Raw genomic sequence first — 16,901 nt, 5'->3', positions numbered from 1 at the left:
TTCTTCCATATTAAGTTGACGATCTCAAATAATACATCAATCATCAAAGTTCATAAAAATTAACCCAAAACAACTAAAAAAAAGTAAACTTATTATGAATCATGCAATTACACAAATTAAATCTATTTCCAACATTAATTTCAAATTAACACCTCATAATAATGCTAATTACTCCATTACGCAATTCATGATACAACCACACAAATACATTACTACTATATAGTACTATACAATAATACAAAGTCAAATTTCTCATATCAAAGAAAATATACCCCTATTAACTCATCTACCAATTTCGTGTTAAATTTAAATTTGCATTTGCCAAAACAAGCTAAAACACCTAAACCCCCTAGGCTAAGCTAAACTACATGATCTACCATTATTCACAAAACATGAACATTCCTCTTTTGTCAACCATTTCATACTACATATCACAATTTAACAAATAAATTTCCCTTCAAAATAATAATAAGACATTAAAAAAATAAAAAATTTCAGGTGTTAGGAGAGAGAAAGAGAGAAGGGTGTGGGTGTAGGTGTAGATGGAGACTGAGTTCGTCAACCGATCTCCGATTTTCCTCACAACTCTCCTCTCAATTTTCGCCCTCTCTTCTCAGGTCATTTCTCTTCTCCTACATTCTTCTCTTTTCTCAATCTTATTTAATTTTTCCTTATAATTTCTTATTTAGATTGATTCACATGATCTGGTCAAAAAACTGTAATGTGCAATGTTGTTCTTCTAAAACCCAAAATCCAACTTTTTGTGTCATTTTTTTTTCTGGGTTATCTTTGTTTTTATCTGATTTATAATAAAATGGGATTTTTTTAAGAAATTGGGTAGAATTGAGGGTAATTTATAGATAAACTGTTAATTTTTGACTGTTTTGATAACAACTTCATAATTTGATGATTAACAGAGTTGATTGTGTTGGGTATTAATGATTTTTTTGTGTGTAATTCTCTATTTTGGTTGAGTTTAGTTTGATTAAAGAAGAGTTACCAAAACTTGTGTTTGTTTCTAAGATTAATTTTGGTTGGAATTGTATAGTTGGCATCAGATGTCTATATTTGGCTATATTTTTCAGATTTTATGGTCACCTTTTTTCATGATAATATATTTGTAGTGACAGTTGTGTTGCTAATTTATCTGATTGAGTTGTATCTGTGTAATCTTGTTAACTTGTAGGTGGAGAGGAGGTGAGAGTGTAAATTAGGTAATGTCTGTTGATTTTGACAAGCAATGGGGTTGTGGAAAGCCAGGTTCAAATCTTCAGAGAATGGGTTCTATGGTTTGCGACATCGGGGACCCGTGTCTTCATCAATCGCCTATCAAGGTTGTGGTAGCTGTAAGGCACTTTTAAGAGTTACTACCTCTATTTCCTTCAAAGCTATACAGTTTGAGTACTATGCTTGCTAATGTAAACTTTGACCATTTTTATCTCTAATTATCACGCATGGAGTATTGTTTGTTCCCCTTTAAGCGCAATGAAACCTTTAAATTAAAATCATGCACCAGAGAGGTTGACTTTAAAGTAACTTGTGAATCTTGTTAAGCTATGTACCCCTTTTTTTCAAAACCGAGCTTCCATGCCTTTCCATCAGCATTTTCCCAACTTCCCATGATGCTGCTGCCTATGGGATGTTCTGGAATCAGATCTATGTTACCATGCCATGGCATTTCAAAGCATTCGTGTCCTTGTTAGAGAATTATTAACCGATTTGCTAGTTTTTATGGCAATTTTTTCTCATAAAATGTAAATTACAGCGCTGCATATATTCCTCCCATAAATTTCATTTTGCTATAAGGTTTTTACTTCTTTATGATTTCTTTTCTGTGTGGTTCTGTTTTCTTTACAGCTTTTATGTGGCATTCTGCTTCTATGAGTATGTTATGGACTTTATTGTTGAAGATGTTTGACATAATCTATTACTGTTAAATTTCTAGGTTAATATCATTATATAGTAATTTTTCTCTGGTCACATGCCTTTAAGGCTTTTCCAGCTATTTCCTTATAAAATATTCAAAAAGGTTGGATTCTATGTTTGTCATCTCTTGCTATTTGGACTTCTAGTCTTCTATCGGGACAACCACTCCCCTATTTTAGGGTAGGGCTATGGCTGCATACATCTAGACATTCATGGACCTCACCATTGGTAGGAGTAGGACTCATACTAGGATGTTGTTATTGTTGTTTTTGGTGTGGTTTGATGTCTATTCTTATGCGGAAGACTACGTGCATGTTTTTACATGTTTAGTATAGCATTCACCATGGAAAAGAAGAGAAAGAATGAAGGAAGAACAACGGAAGTTAGCGTCTCATGTATATTTTAAACTCCATATAAAGTGCGTTGCATGATCGTATCATATTTCTATCTTAAAGTGGAGATGGGTATGTATAATTCAATGTAGATTATAGTAGATCATTAACCTTGTTCCTAGAGTTTGTTAATATTTTTTCTTTTATCAATTTCATCTTGAAGAAGTAAATAAATGACAAGCAAGCCTATGACATGTATAGTTTCACCTGCTATAGTAGCATACAGTTGTGCGTGTCATACTCCGAGTGTCTCACGTGCTCCTTAAATATAGGGGAGAGATTTTAAATGCTATTTCCAAAAGGAGAATTGTGTATATTACTGTAGTATAGGAATATACTCCCTCCGTCCTTTATTAGTTTACCCCTTTTGACTTTTCACATTTATCGATGTAAAACTTTGAGTAATAATATCTCTCATTATGTATTTGTAAAAATTATAAAAATTTAATATTCCAAAACTATATATTGAGACGAATCAAACAATATCACACATTATTATATTTTCCTTACATATAAAGTACAAATGACGGTCAAAGTAATAAAGATGAATAGTGTTGTAAGTCAAAGTGGGTAAACTAATAAAGGACGGAGGTAGTAACTAGTAAATGGATATCTTTTTGCTCTCCTGAAATTGCGGATTCCTTGCTGGTTGATGTTTTGATACTTTTTTTTTTAACTGAAGAATGACAGTGTACACTCTTTCTGTTTCTCTGACATTGCAGGTAAACAAAATGCTTAAGCCAGAAAAGTGGCAGGGAGTATTTGATAGTGATGGGAAGGTTTTAGGCTTTCAGAAAGCGCTGAAGTCGATGATCTTAGGGGTGGGTTTTATTGCTGCCGAACTTGTCCATATTTAGGTTGACTTCCATTTAGTATGGCAATGACTGTATTGGCATTCTATAGTTATGGAAATTGTTTCATATTTATACTCCCTCTTCTTTAATTCGTCTGATGACTGTTCTACTTTCTGGTTTGGTCTGCTTCACATTTTCTGCATTTAAGGTGCAAATCCCAACATTCCTGCCATCCTCAAGATTTTTTTCTTAATGGAATGTCTTGCTTTTAAGTGGGACACATCAATATATGATTTGCATTGCGATATAATCAATAATCATTAAATTTGAAATATACTCTTACTAGTACTTAAGTGAATGGAAGCTCTAAATTTATGTGGACTCATCTGTCAATTAGGGGCAACTTAGGAATTTTGCTAAGTTTTGGACATTAATTTTTGGAAGGGGACTACGTTGAAGGACTGACCTAGAAAGAGGTGGACAAAAGATTTAAGAAGATTAGAGTCATTCTTATTTCTCTCTGACTTTTCTCATTAGATACTTGTTTTGTCATTTGGGATAGTCTTACTGGGACAGACTTAGTATGTGATACACATTCTCCCTTTTTTTTTATTCAGTTTATTGTTAATAATTCAAAATCATAAATCAGACCTTTTTTTAATGGAGACATACTTAGTTTTTACAAGAAATCATAAACATCAACAGATCTATATTTGTAAAATAGAAGATTTTTTGCTCCAATTCTGCACATTAGATTATGATTGTGTATTTGTTTCTTGTGAGAGTTTGAGGTTCTGTAACTAGCTCTATGAGCTCTTTCCTTGAAAACAAAGTTAAATTTGTTTTACGTATATCTACTGTTGAATTTACTGCTCTTTCATGGCACTTAGCGAAGTCTTATGTGCAGGCTTCTTAGCAGTGGTGGATCCAGATTTTGAGCTATTTGGGTTCAAACTCGTTTGAACATAATAAGATAAATTTTAATTGAGTAATTAATGGTCTATGGTCCACAAAAAGTAAATAAATTGGGGGGCATGAATAAACAATGAAAAATTAGCTTAATAAACTAGGTTATAAAGGGCAGAGGGAGTAATTTGTTTGTGCGTCTGAATTTTTTGATAAAGAAATCTAGGGGAAAATTCCTCTCGAAGGTCATGGGTTTGTCACAAAGGAAAGTCAAACATTATAAAGTGGAAGAAATGTTTGACAATAGTTATAACTTATGCTAAGGGTCATTTGTCACTAATTTTTCACCGAGTTGTGTTGCTAAGTGTGGGTCTCATGCGAGCTTTTTGTACACTCACCTCATACACGTTACTGTACTCATAATGTTCTTATCTTTTGTTATTGTTTAGGACATTAAGTTCCAAAATGGTTAACCATATTGGCTTTCATTGTAGGGTGTGGATCCATCTATAAGGCCAGAAGTATGGGAATTTCTTCTTGGTTGTTATGCATTGAGTAGTACCAGTGACTACCGTAAACTGGTGAGAGCAGCCAGAAGGTTCGCACCTTTTCACCTTTACTAGTATGTGTTATTTCTTCTGATTGATTACTTCCGCATTATTCTGTGGGAGTGCATAGTCTTTTAAGTACAATCCAGGATGTTTCGGAATATGTTTTGATTTAGTAAATATATCCAATTTATATTGTGTGCTGTGTGTGTTTGTGTGGATAACGAGCTATCTAAAGCTGTTTAATGGGGTGGAGCCTCGTTAGTAACCCTGATGCGGCCCGGTAAGAACCAAAGTTAGACATGGAACACCTTGTAAATGGGACAGGCCCTTTTTGTGTTGGGGCGAGGCTTTGAAGGGTCAGCCATATATGTATTTTTCGTGGCCATCCCTTCAGTGTATCTCTCTCCCTTAACCTAACCATCTAAAATGCATCAAAATTTCAACTCAAGCTGAAAACTCATAGGTGTACAATCTTTACAATCCATTTTCATCACTGTCTCGTCTTCCTTTGAATTATTTACTTTCTCCTTGTATTTTTCTCTCTTACCTTCTCTCTTGAACCGTCATCGTATATAGCTAGTCATCCAAACCCATCGTAACGCTAGGGTCATCAACGCATTTGGAGAAAGGATGATGATGAAGAAGAGGACATGCGATGATGAATACGATTATGAAGATGAGGAGGATAATGATCATGATTCTTTGATTGATATTTATATTCTTCGGGAATGTCTATCTTTCTCTCTCCTTGAATTCTTCTACTGATACTTGTATATTTTGATGTAATTGAAGAATCTGTGGCCAGCACACATTCTCGTCATCAAACATGATTTTGATGTTTTGAGATTTACAAGGAAAAAAAAGCTGTGTTGGGCAGGTCAGCATATCAGATGACTCTTGACCCACTATTATGTTTTATCAAGCCCGCTCGCCTGCCCTGGCCCCGACTCGCTGAGTAGGTCTATCTATGATGTGGAAAATCTTTTCTTAGTATGTGGTACACCCTCCTCCGTTCCGGGTAACCTTTTGTTTGTCTGGAGTAAATAATACTTGCAACTTACAGATGAGATAATGATGGTTGTCAATTTTGTTTTATGCTGCTGTTAACTTGATAGTTGATACCCTATTAATAAGCCAATGATCCAATCCTAGGGCCTGGAGCTTTTGGGCCAGGATAAGACGAGTGTATGCTAGGCATATATGGCTGATCATAATATTGGTGTCCTTCGGGGATAAGGATAGTTATTTCGTTGTGTAACCACGAAAATCTTCTGTCTAAGAAACGAGATCTCAAGATGCTTCTCTTACTGTGAGCAAAGCACTTGTTTCAGGTAAAAATCAGATTGTTCTGCCCACTTGTTGTATCTTGTGTGAAGAAGCTTCTCAAATCGCTCTTGCCGGTTTGTTGGCATACTGGCACAATATTTGATATTTTAGTCATCCTTATTCCATTAATCATAGTTGTTTACTCCCTTGTCCTCTATTTTATAAGAGCAATTTTTTTCCCAAGCTCCTAAAGAAGCAAATAAGCTTGTAGGATTTATTTGCTTTGTTCAAGTTAAACTTTTAGCCTGGCTATTAGCTTCTTGAATTCTGTTTTAGGACCTATCCTCAGAACTTAGATCAAGAAATGAACCTATTGGAAGTACTTTCATAAACACCACTTTATCCTTGTATTGCTTGACTCATGCAGATCTGTGGGTGCAAAACTTGAGTAAGAGTAGATGATCCAATAACCTATTGCGATATAGTTTTGGTCTGGTTTCTAGATAAACACATACTTCTAGGTTGTTGTATATTGTATACTCTGAAATGCTTCTTTCAGATCCAGTTTTGCTCTTCAAGCCCAAGATAGCTGTTTGATAATCTTATGTACATGTCATATAGTGTCGAAGCGTTTGGTTTTTGTGATGTATTAATTGGTTATATGGTTATCCGGAGATATAGTGTGTGTTTACTGCTTATCAAGCCATGAATAGTCTCTGAAGAAAATGTCACTGCAATTGGTATATGTGGTGGCCTGGTGGAACTTAATAGGAATATCCATGATATATGCGTCGAATAGAGTGAAAATTGCCGCTCTCTTAGTTTATCATATAATGACGAAATTTTTTCTTCCAATTTTTTGGAAGGAAAAGTGAAAGATATGTTATGACCAATATCCAGATTTCAGGAATTATTTAGAAGTTTAATCGGTCACACTTTAATTGCTATCAACTCTCTTATATCATAGGAAAAATTAATTCTTGGCCTGCTGTGGTTAATGTCATCTGTCATGTAGGGAGAGATATGAGGAACTCGTGAGACAATGTCAAAAGATGCATTCAAGCATAGGAACAGGCTCACTTGCTTATGTTGTGGGTTCAAAAATTATGGATGTGAGGGCATATTCTAAAGATGATGTGAGAAGAGAAGCGAAATCTGAAGGGAGACAAGCTTCCGGAGATGATACTAACAAACTTAACGATTACTGTGATAGGAATAATAACTGTACAGATACAACATATACATGCCAAAGGGAAAGCTCTAGTGATTCTTCTGACATTGTCAGTGTGAGAGAAAGCATTGATAGCGCCGCTTACGACTCATCTTGTCTTATGCCTAGTCCTGTGAAATTCAACTGCAGTTCCTTGGGACCTAGGAAGCAAGCACATGAAACTCAATATCCAGTTGACGATTATTATGATTTTCCTGCCTTGCCTGTTACGGATTTATTTGAGAAGAGTAATGAAAGTGAATCACATGTTGATGGGAATTCTGATCAATGCAAACTCAGAGTTGGCAAAGAGAGCATGCACAGTTTTCAGATTGATAATAATGATGAATTAGTTAATGAATCAAATGGTTCACAATCTGATAGTGTTCGACATTCTATCAGTTCCGAAATTGAGATGGCTGATGGCCACTGTGATAGACCTCATGGACAAGTGTTGCGACATGATATACAAAAGTACAAAAATAAAGTACTGAGCAAATTGAGAATATCTGATGTGCCAGAAACTGCAGAATTGTATTCAAGCCATTTCCAAGGAGGTGAACCTAGTGAAGATAAGGTATCTGAATGGCTCTGGACTCTGCATCGGATAGGTAATGAAAAGCTTTCTTTTCATCTGTTTCTTGAAGTGCTCTTTCTTTTTACTTTTTAATTAACCAATGGAGCATATTCGTTGCCAGTGGTTGATGTGGTTAGAACTGACAGTCATCTCGAGTTCTATGAGGATCCAAAAAATTTGGCCAGGATGTCAGATATTCTTGCTGTTTATGCATGGGTTGATCCTGAGACAGGATATTGCCAAGGTTATGGGTTTTCCTTGATTATATATTTGCTGATACTCATTTTTAAGACCTTTGGTTGAGAAATTTAAGCAACAGTTATAAATGCATTTTTTTTCTTAGATTTTAAAAGTTTGACGTGTTTGATGTTTATCTTCGGTTCAGGAATGAGTGACTTACTGTCTCCATTTGTGGTTCTTTTCGAGAATGATGCGGATGCATTTTGGTGTTTCGAGATGCTTCTCCGAAGAACGGTCTGACTTCTAGTCTTTACTCTCTCTTTTGGCTTATCTATTGGCATATCATATGTCTAAGTTCTGTTTGCTGCATGTTTTCAGAGAGAAAATTTTCGAATGGAAGGACAAACTGGAGTAATGAAGCAGCTGCAAACTCTCTGGCATATCTTAAAATTGACTGACAGAGAAATGTTTTCACACTTGTCTCAGATAGGTGCTGAAAGCCTTCACTTTGCCTTTCGGATGCTTCTCGTACTTTTTCGGAGAGAATTATCATTTAGTGAAGCCCTTTGTATGTGGGAGGTTTGCTCTCTTAAACTCCTGACTTAGTACAGAAATTGTTATATCCATGTATTTGATTAGTTACAGGAGACTCGATATGTAAATTCATGAATCTGCCATCTTTTAAGTTTATATTCTCCTTGTAATATGAGAGTAAATTTGATAGGCAGTGGCCATTATAGAAATCTGTGCTTTCAGTTGATCCACATCGCTCTTTGCGCCTTGATGAGTTCTTTAGGTTTAATAAGATGACCTCAAGTATGCAGTCAATGGCAGATCCAGAACAAACATTTTGTGGGGGCAAAAATGATTTTAATATATTTATATTGGGTTCAACCGTTCAAGTGGTCAATTATATAAGAAAGTTGTTCTAAAATTTCAAGTGTTATTAGAAAAGTTTCAACAAGAAGCTCGAAATTTAGGGGGGGAGGGGGGTTCATTGACCTCACCACCGACATTGTGCATCCTTCTGCAGTTGGTGATTGATCTTGAATATAAATGTTAACTTGTAATTGATGATTATGGCTAATCTACTATCTGTATGTTGACTGCCATGGTTGTATGGTTTTTTTCAAGAGTTATTATATATCTGGGCATCTGCAACAGTATCAATGCTTATACATCTTCATCGATGTCCGCTGCTAGTATTCTATGATTTGTCATTGACAGGAATTAAAAGAGTTAGGCTTGGGCTGTCTTCTGCAGTCATATAAGAAAGGGATTTGTCTTATGCACTTGCAACCAAAGAATGAGCTTTTTGGGACCCGTGTCTCAGACATCTTAGGAAGAATTATGGAATAGGAGTTAGTATTTGAAGTTGTATATTAATTACAAGGGAAGAGGTTCCAAGGAAAGTCTCGTCAATTAGGCTTATATGAATAAGATATTATTTCTGTTTCTGAGGACCACCTGTATGTCTACACATACGTCCTTTCCATTTCAAATTTCTGGTAAAGTTTGAAAAAGAAATAGAAGTAAATATAAGCAGAACGACGGAGGATAGACCTTTCTATATATGGTCTAGCATAGCAATAGATGCTTTAGTTTGGCTTAATAAGAATTCACTCTGCAGTTAGAGCTGTGCAATTTACTTTTTATGGAGTTGGATGTATCTTGGTGCGAACTTTTTTTCTTTAATTTAATTATCAAGCATCCCATTATAGTGATTTTTTTTAGTGAAATCTTAAGCGCACATATATTTCACTCTGTTGTCCTGAAGCTAGAAACTTAGGTGTAAGTTACATGTTTCCTTGTCATTTTAAAATGCCATGAATGCAGATGATGTGGGCTGCTGACTTTGATGAATCCCTTGCTTGGAATACGGGACAAAATTGTCTTGAACCATTGGTGTTACAACTCCCAAATGATGTGGGCACTGAAACTGGAGAGGAAAGGAAGGGGACAGACGAGAGCAGTTCAAAGGGTGGCTCACAAACAAAAAATTCAAATATTGAACATGCCAACTCTGATGAGGCTGTGATGAAGTCATTAACGGCTAATCATTCATTTTGTGGCTTAACTAAGACCTTATGGTCTAAGAATGATCGCACAAATGTACGCACAGCGTTCTCAGCAACAAGAAACAGGGAAGATGACCTACCTGTGTTTTGTGTGGCAGCAATTTTGATCTTGAACCGGCACAAGATCATCAAAGTAACCCATTCAATTGATGATTTGATCAAGGTTGATCTTGCCTGCCTTTTCTTCTGTTATGTAGTTTTTGCAAGATAATGTTCATGCATGTTACATGTTAAGTCTCAACTCTTGGATTCGTTATTGTTCACTATTACGTGAGTATCTATACTTCTATAGTCTGATTATTTTACTCTTGAATTAGAATATTTTGCTTTATTGAGCAGCTAAAACTTGATCCTCGCTAAGTTGAATGAAGATTACTTCCAAAGGGAGTTTTTTCCCTTTTTTTGATCTTTTCTATTAGAATTTTGTAAGTAGTACGAAGTCAATATATATCTAGGTGTAATCTTTTCAAATAGGTAAAAGTTCGCAAGTTTAGCTTCCAAATTTTTTGTGTGGAAGCTCTGAATTCATGATATGGGGGAGTTTTATTCTTTATAGATCTGGCTATGTATATGCAAGTGAAGGTGAACTTAGGACATTCTTACTTATTTTTCAAAGAAAGGTTGAAGTAAAAGACAGACAAGCTGTTGATTTTGGGAAAAAATGAAGCATTTTGGGAAAAAATGAAGCACAAGGTTATATCATTATAGACAGGGATCACCTTAATATTATCATTGGTTCTTCGAATGAATTGTTATTGCTTTCTTTTTTGTCCTTTGTGGAGGTTTTATAAATATACATTGAAAATTGCCCTGCTTAAGCAAGTTTTGGTACTCTTATGTTTGCTCAACTAAATTGTGCTAGAGTATCAATGACTCAGCTGTTTATTCTTTTGTTTGTGTTCAAAGACTATGATTTATTGTAAGTTTGTAACTAATGGCACCATATTTCAATATTGGCTTGTGAATTTTGTTTTCTGTCTTAAGAATTAGTTTGCACTACTTAGTTGGACTATTCTTTATTACCTTGGAAAGATCTTTGCAGAATATCTGATCAAAATGTCTGGCGTCGTAGTTGAATCACCACTTATTCACCATTACTATCTCTATAAGGACTTGTGTTTTCTTGGAATCTTCAGGACTACATTATGTTTTGACGACAATTTGACGTTGTCTTCATTTTGGGGGCAGGTTGGATGAGGGAGTTCTTACCTTGCTGATTATCTTTCAAGATTTTTAGTTTCACAGTGTGCTCAGTTCATGTGTTTTCATTACTATATTTATTTGAAGTCCGTGAAAATTAAATTGATATTGATATAAGACCATGGCTATTCATAACTTGGCAGATATTTAATGATAATGTGCTGAAGATAAGAGTCAAAAGATGCATACGGACAGCGATCAAGCTCCGGAAAAAATATTTCTACAAGGTGTTTTCTCAATTCTGTTAGTCTTGAGTGTTTAAACTTAAATTACTGCGCCAACAACTGTCTCATAAGTTGCAAGGGATCTGTACTTCTAATTTAGCAGAACTGACTGCATGTCAGCATTTTTACCTAGTTGATTTAGGAGTAAGGAGGCCAAAAGCACGTCAACTAGCCAAGCCAAGTAAGTTAAGTTCAATACTTCAATCCCCTCGTCAACTAGCCAAGCCAAGTAAGTTAAGTTCAATACTTCAATCCCCTTAAAATAAAAAAACTTACAATCGCAAATTACGCCAACACCCAAGAAGTTTAGGAAGCTTTTTTACATGTCTCGAGGTTCATTCAAGTCCAATTAGTAAATTGATGAAACAGCTTCCTGGTTCATTTCCAGTAGTTCCTAGACATTCATCTGCATCGATCACCCTAGAATTGTTTAATTCTGGAATTTTATTCTACAACTGAGTTACACCTGAGTGCATGGGAAGCACCCTTAAGCTGTTGTTCTCTCAGCTCATGAGCTCTTCAGGAAGTGATACCTCAAGATTGTAGTCTTGTGAGACTTTGAACATTACAGCTTCTTCATGAAGCGGAACTACTTCCCCTTCAATTCACACGTATTCACCAAGTCAGCACTGCTGACTAGATGGTGGCTTACTGTCTTGTGGAATCCAATGTTTGACTGGCTAATAGAAAAGGAAATTAAGAAAAATATGGGCTAGAATATGATAGTTTTTTTTTTTTTTTTTTTTTTTTTTTTGCTTTCATTCCTCTGTTGCTTTCATTCCTCTGTTTTTGGGAGGAAAGTGGAAAATTTATGAGCTTTTTCCATCACTTTCTTTCCTCTCCTATGATCCTATAAAATCTCATGTAATTTATAAAATTAGAGATGGAAAATTCATTTAATTGCTTTACTTTCTCTTCAATCCAAACCCAAACGGGCTCTTATCTATGACAAATTCTTCTGCTTCTCTTCTTGTACTTTCTCATACTTGTACACACGCACACAAATTGTCTTTAACAATTGGTTCCTTTCTGAAACAGATGATAAAATACAACGATCCGTCACCTCAGAAAGACTAATTAACTTGATGATGAGCAATCACCTAGGAAGGCTGAGCCATCACATTTGAATCCTTGCTGCTTGTAGATCTTTTTGTGATTCTTTTCTTCTATAATTTGAGGTCTTTGTATCATCTAATGGCTCATCCTGTGGTGTTTAGTGCAACAAATGCCTTCTCTCTGATGAGGTAAGTGATCTTTCTTCCTATCTTCTGCTCCCATTTAAGGATTCATAACTTTTTATAAGGTCATATCTTAAATATGTGTGGCTCAAAACTATTATGGATAGCTGTACTTCTAGCAAATGCTACAATCTCATGATAATTGTCTGTAACCCAGTTTTCTATAATGGATTAATGAACATGAGGCTAAGATCGGCTAATTATTGATCTCATAGGCCTGTTGGTGAGGACGTCTATCTGTTTCCTTTACTTACCAGATATCTGGTATCTTATGCAATTTTGTTCAGCTGGAGCATCTGCCTATCAATGGGATACATGTTGTATTGCAGTATACACTATTTTCTGTTATCTCTGTGCATGGAATGCGGTGTTCTTGTTTGTAGGGTTGTAGGTGTTACCTGTTAATATAATATTGTGTGAAGAGACAATTAAAAGTTACTTTAAGCAGGATTGCTATTGAATGATCCATACAAGAGGCAGTTATCTCTCAAAAGGTGGGAGGTGAATTTTGTATCTAAAACATTGTTGTTATCGTTTTTTTTTTTTTTTTTTTGAAATTAACATTAATTCATTGATTCAAAATCATACGACATCTACAATAAAATTCAAAACTAAACAAATACATATCAAATGAAATAAATACAATTCTAATATGATAAAACCACGATCGTTGAATAGATCTAACACTTCTGAAAACCCTTGTCTTTCACATTGCTGTCTGATGCAGCCTTCTGCAAGGGGGTCTGTCCATTTTTTTGTAGTTTTGAAGTAGAACCGGATTCAATTCAAGTGATTGTAAACGAAGTCTTGACATTTGTCGCAACTCCGCACAAATTTCGATCAACAAATCAACGTCTTGAAATACACAAAAACCCAAAAACAAATTCTCTAAAATCTCACATGGAGAGAGATAAAACCCAATATATGGGTAGAAAAACTCTCCATTAGAGAGAGACTCGGATTTATTAGAAACATAAACCTAAAAAGCTAGTAATAAAACGAGAAAAGGGGCTTACCACCGCCCAAAAGGGGTGGTGGTATCCCCTAGGTTGAAAATTAGGGTTTTGTGAGAGAGGAGAGAGAAGAGAGAAAAAGGAGAGAGGAGGCGTTTTGTTTTTTTCTCAAAAGCTACCTTTTGTTGTTATCGTTTAGTTTTTCTTCCTTTTGCTGTGTTCTTTCTACCACTTGATTAGCTATGAAAAGTCAACATTAAAAAGATCTGAAGTGTACATTAACTTGACAAATCATATTCCTATCTGTTTTCTTCAATCATACTCTTATGTGATCAGTGGTATAAGATAGGAAAGCTGCGAACAATTGGCTGGTCTATTGTATTTGATGCTTTCATGAAATGTGTATTTGTGGTCAATTGAAGCGTGACTTTCTGGTATTACCTAGTTTTCTATGTGAATTTGATTACTATTGAAGTATTGATGGCAGTCATGATTCAGGGTGTCAGATAGGATTCTGTTTACTTCGAATTAATTTCTGATTGGCGACTTCTCTCCCAGTTGCCTGCGACAGTCTTGTCCGTTGAAAATCATCCTCAGTGTTCTCTGCAATCTTGATATGGTCATTGATTTCGAAGCTCTTGTTATCAGGATCATTGAAAACAATCAAAAACTTGTGAATCTGTGGCTTAAAATCGAAAAATAGGACCATGGAGATCTGATAATATTATATAGCATGGCGAGTCTGATTTCTCTTGTTTATTGCTAGCTGTTTGTGCCAGGATGTCACTCCTTTTTCTGAATATCACTTTGCTAAGAGTAATGTTTTTTGAAATAAGTATTAAGCATAACGAAGTAAGAGGTCAGGTTCTGGATGGAAGTTTTATTCATGGTATATTCTGAATTTATGGGTGATCTGGTGATAATATGTAGTGTTTCTGTATAATATGTGTTAAGATCTGCATTCTTTAGAATTTGCTGGTTACAAGCCTGTCTTCCAAGCATGAGGTGTACAGGTTGGAACTTGTTAGAAAATGGCAGAGTCGTCTGCAAGTGTTTAATATCAATATCATAATTTTGTTCTATAGTTGAGCTTGTTCATCCCTTCAGATCAACTAGCATAACCCCATCCATCACCTCCTTTTCTTAGATTCTTTGTTTCTATTTCCTTTCCTCTTTTCTTCAGTTTCACATTTGCTCTCCTCTCATCCAAGTGTTAAGCTTTCTTTGTCTGGTTCATCCACTGACTACCAAGATGTATTTGTCTCGAGCCTTGTAGTTTATCAAAAGTTCTCCACCTGTAAGGTTCATGGTAACGAGCAACATCTAATAGTACCTTCTGTTAAGGTCTCCTGTTGGGTTAATATTTGACCTAGTTAATGCACCACTGTATTTTTCCTGTTTATGTTGTTGCTATGTGGTCGATGATCCGAAATATACGCTTGATTAACACCGGCGAGGCGGCGACCCCTTCCTTTGGGATATAGACTTTGATATTGTTGTCTGTTGCTGTGTAAATGATTGATGTTCTTAGCAATATTTTCATGTAGGGGTTCATGTGTTATTTTTTGATGGCTTCATCCTATTCTGATTGTTGTAAATTTGTTCTTGTAATAGTTGATGATTTGAAGACATTCGAGGTGTACACAGATGGATCACAGATGACGTGGCTCTAAGAGTTTCATCTACAAGTCAGTTTATCAGGACGGCAAATAATTTGATAGCACAGTTTTGTTTTCATCAATTTGTAGTTTGTACTCCTATTCTTTTAATACAATTATATAAAAAAAAAATTCAATTAATGTCCTTTCGAAAAAGATAATGTTTCTTTGCTTCTTTCTTATGGTTAGATGATAATCCTTTCGTTTCTTTTTAATCTACACACTTTTCTTTTTGGTCTGTTTTTTTTGAAAAAAAAAAATGTATACATCGTTGCCTTTTTGTTTTTTCCTCTTTTTCCACCTATGTCATCCACTTTTTAACATTTTAATCCACCTTTTAGTTTCTTTCCATTGTTTTCAGTTTATCTCTCATATTTTATTACTTTTGTGTTTTTTCCTTGATTCTTCATGAAAGTAAAGTGAGTTAACTAAAAAGAAACGAAAGGAGTATACTAATAGTTTCTAAGGTAGCAATCTCCTAACTCTTCCAGGTTAATGTTTGAGGTTTGTATATTAGATTTTAAATTACTAGTTTGTGTGAAAACGTAAGTATCATGCAGATACATATAATAAACAATTGAATTTTTTAAAAAAAGGTTAAGAATTTCATTATATGTACGAAACTAAACAAATTTCAGATTTACAAATATTCACGGAAACAAATTGCACGGGAGGTGTTTTGACAAAAAATCTAGAATTCAATCATACATGCATATAATGGAATTCATGTTAATAGATTTATAAACAAACATAATAATGCATCACAAGAATCAACAAAATTTAGGATTCATGCAAATGCATAATAATGCCATATATTTTTTTTTGACATCAGAAAAACGAAAAATACTAAATGTTGAAGAAAGGGATACGATTGGTGCGAACAAAGGTTGCAAGATCATGTGTTTGTCCATCTTGTTTTCACGCAACTTTAGTGATGCAACACCAGTGCGATGTGGTAGCAAACGTTCGAATATCTAATATTGTCCAGTGGATAGAGAATTTCTATAGTTGAATGGCTCGTAGGCAGTGAACTAGAAATTGTGAGCCGGTGTGAAATGAAAATGTTGTTATATCCTTGCCCCATGGTGCATTGAATAGCTTGGAGGCACGCTTGCGCTTCAGTAGCGAGGGTCGATTGTGCATGAATACATTTTCCTCTCCCTACGCTAACTTTTTGGTCATGCGCCGTTGCTATCCAAGTTGTGTAATGAGTCTCCCACTGCCCATGAGCCATCAATGATAATATTGATATATGATGTGCCGCGCTTGTGAATACCTAGGTTCACGACCACATAATCAAGGGGTAGAGGAGGTCCCGAGTAGAGGAGTGTTGGCCTTGCATATCTTGGTGAAGGAACGTGGTATCTGGTATGTTGACTCAAGGCTTCTTCTAAATTGGTGGGAATTAGTTTGAAAACTTTGTCATTCCTCGTATACCATATACCCCATAATGTTGCGATAAAAATTGGGAGTCTTGTACCCTCTATTCTATCCTCATTCCTAAAGTAATTAAACCAATCAATTAACCAGACTTTGAGCGGGATATTCGCATTAGTGTGGGATATGCGAATTAAGTTAACAATGGATAATTTTATGATTTATTAAATAAAAGGAAAATGAGGAAAATATTATTAAAATCAAAAACTTGACCTTACTCCTTAGTCCTTCCTCTCTCGTGGCAAACATGCCAAATTTCCATTAGCTTTCTCTCAGCCCCCAAAATGCCAACACACAACCTTTTAAGTCTA

At 35.3% G+C, this 16,901-nt stretch overlaps 1 protein-coding gene across 2 annotated transcripts; it reads left to right on the top strand.

Annotated features, from left to right (window-relative positions):
• The first annotated feature begins 376 nt into the window (after positions 1-376).
• On the top strand, positions 377-15,294 carry LOC104888863 (uncharacterized). Of its 2 annotated transcripts, none has more exons than XM_010673972.4 (12): positions 377-617; positions 1,187-1,346; positions 3,041-3,139; positions 4,513-4,616; positions 6,851-7,656; positions 7,744-7,866; positions 8,008-8,096; positions 8,181-8,381; positions 9,639-10,043; positions 11,224-11,307; positions 12,343-12,548; positions 15,110-15,294. In XM_010673972.4, the coding sequence occupies exons 2-11, from the start codon at positions 1,218-1,220 to the stop codon at positions 12,379-12,381; spliced, it is 2,079 nt and encodes a 692-aa protein (XP_010672274.2). In that variant the 5' UTR covers positions 377-617; positions 1,187-1,217; the 3' UTR covers positions 12,382-12,548; positions 15,110-15,294. The 2 variants fall into 2 exon arrangements, with proteins under 2 accessions (XP_010672274.2, XP_010672278.2); XM_010673976.4 differs by having other exon boundaries at positions 380-617; positions 1,187-1,334.
• Positions 15,295-16,901: the final 1,607 nt, after the last annotated feature.

The sequence above is a fragment of the Beta vulgaris genome, chromosome 3, assembly GCF_026745355.1.
Source record: "Beta vulgaris subsp. vulgaris cultivar EL10 chromosome 3, EL10.2, whole genome shotgun sequence".
Classification (NCBI taxonomy): domain Eukaryota; kingdom Viridiplantae; phylum Streptophyta; class Magnoliopsida; order Caryophyllales; family Amaranthaceae; genus Beta; species Beta vulgaris.
Note: the sequence above shows the minus strand (reverse complement) of the source record. Positions and strands in the feature narration are given on the sequence as shown.

What these genes read in the sequence shown, in the direction of transcription:
- LOC104888863 (XM_010673972.4), top strand. Translation starts at nt 1,218, where the DNA reads ATGTCTGTTGATTTTGACAAGCAATGGGGTTGTGGAAAGCCAGGTTCA. An exon ending in TGAGACAGGATATTGCCAAG is followed by an intron (nt 7,867 to 8,007) that starts GTTATGGGTTTT and finishes TCTTCGGTTCAG; the next exon opens with GAATGAGTGACTTACTGTCT. An exon ending in AGATGCTTCTCCGAAGAACG is followed by an intron (nt 8,097 to 8,180) that starts GTCTGACTTCTA and finishes GCATGTTTTCAG; the next exon opens with AGAGAAAATTTTCGAATGGA.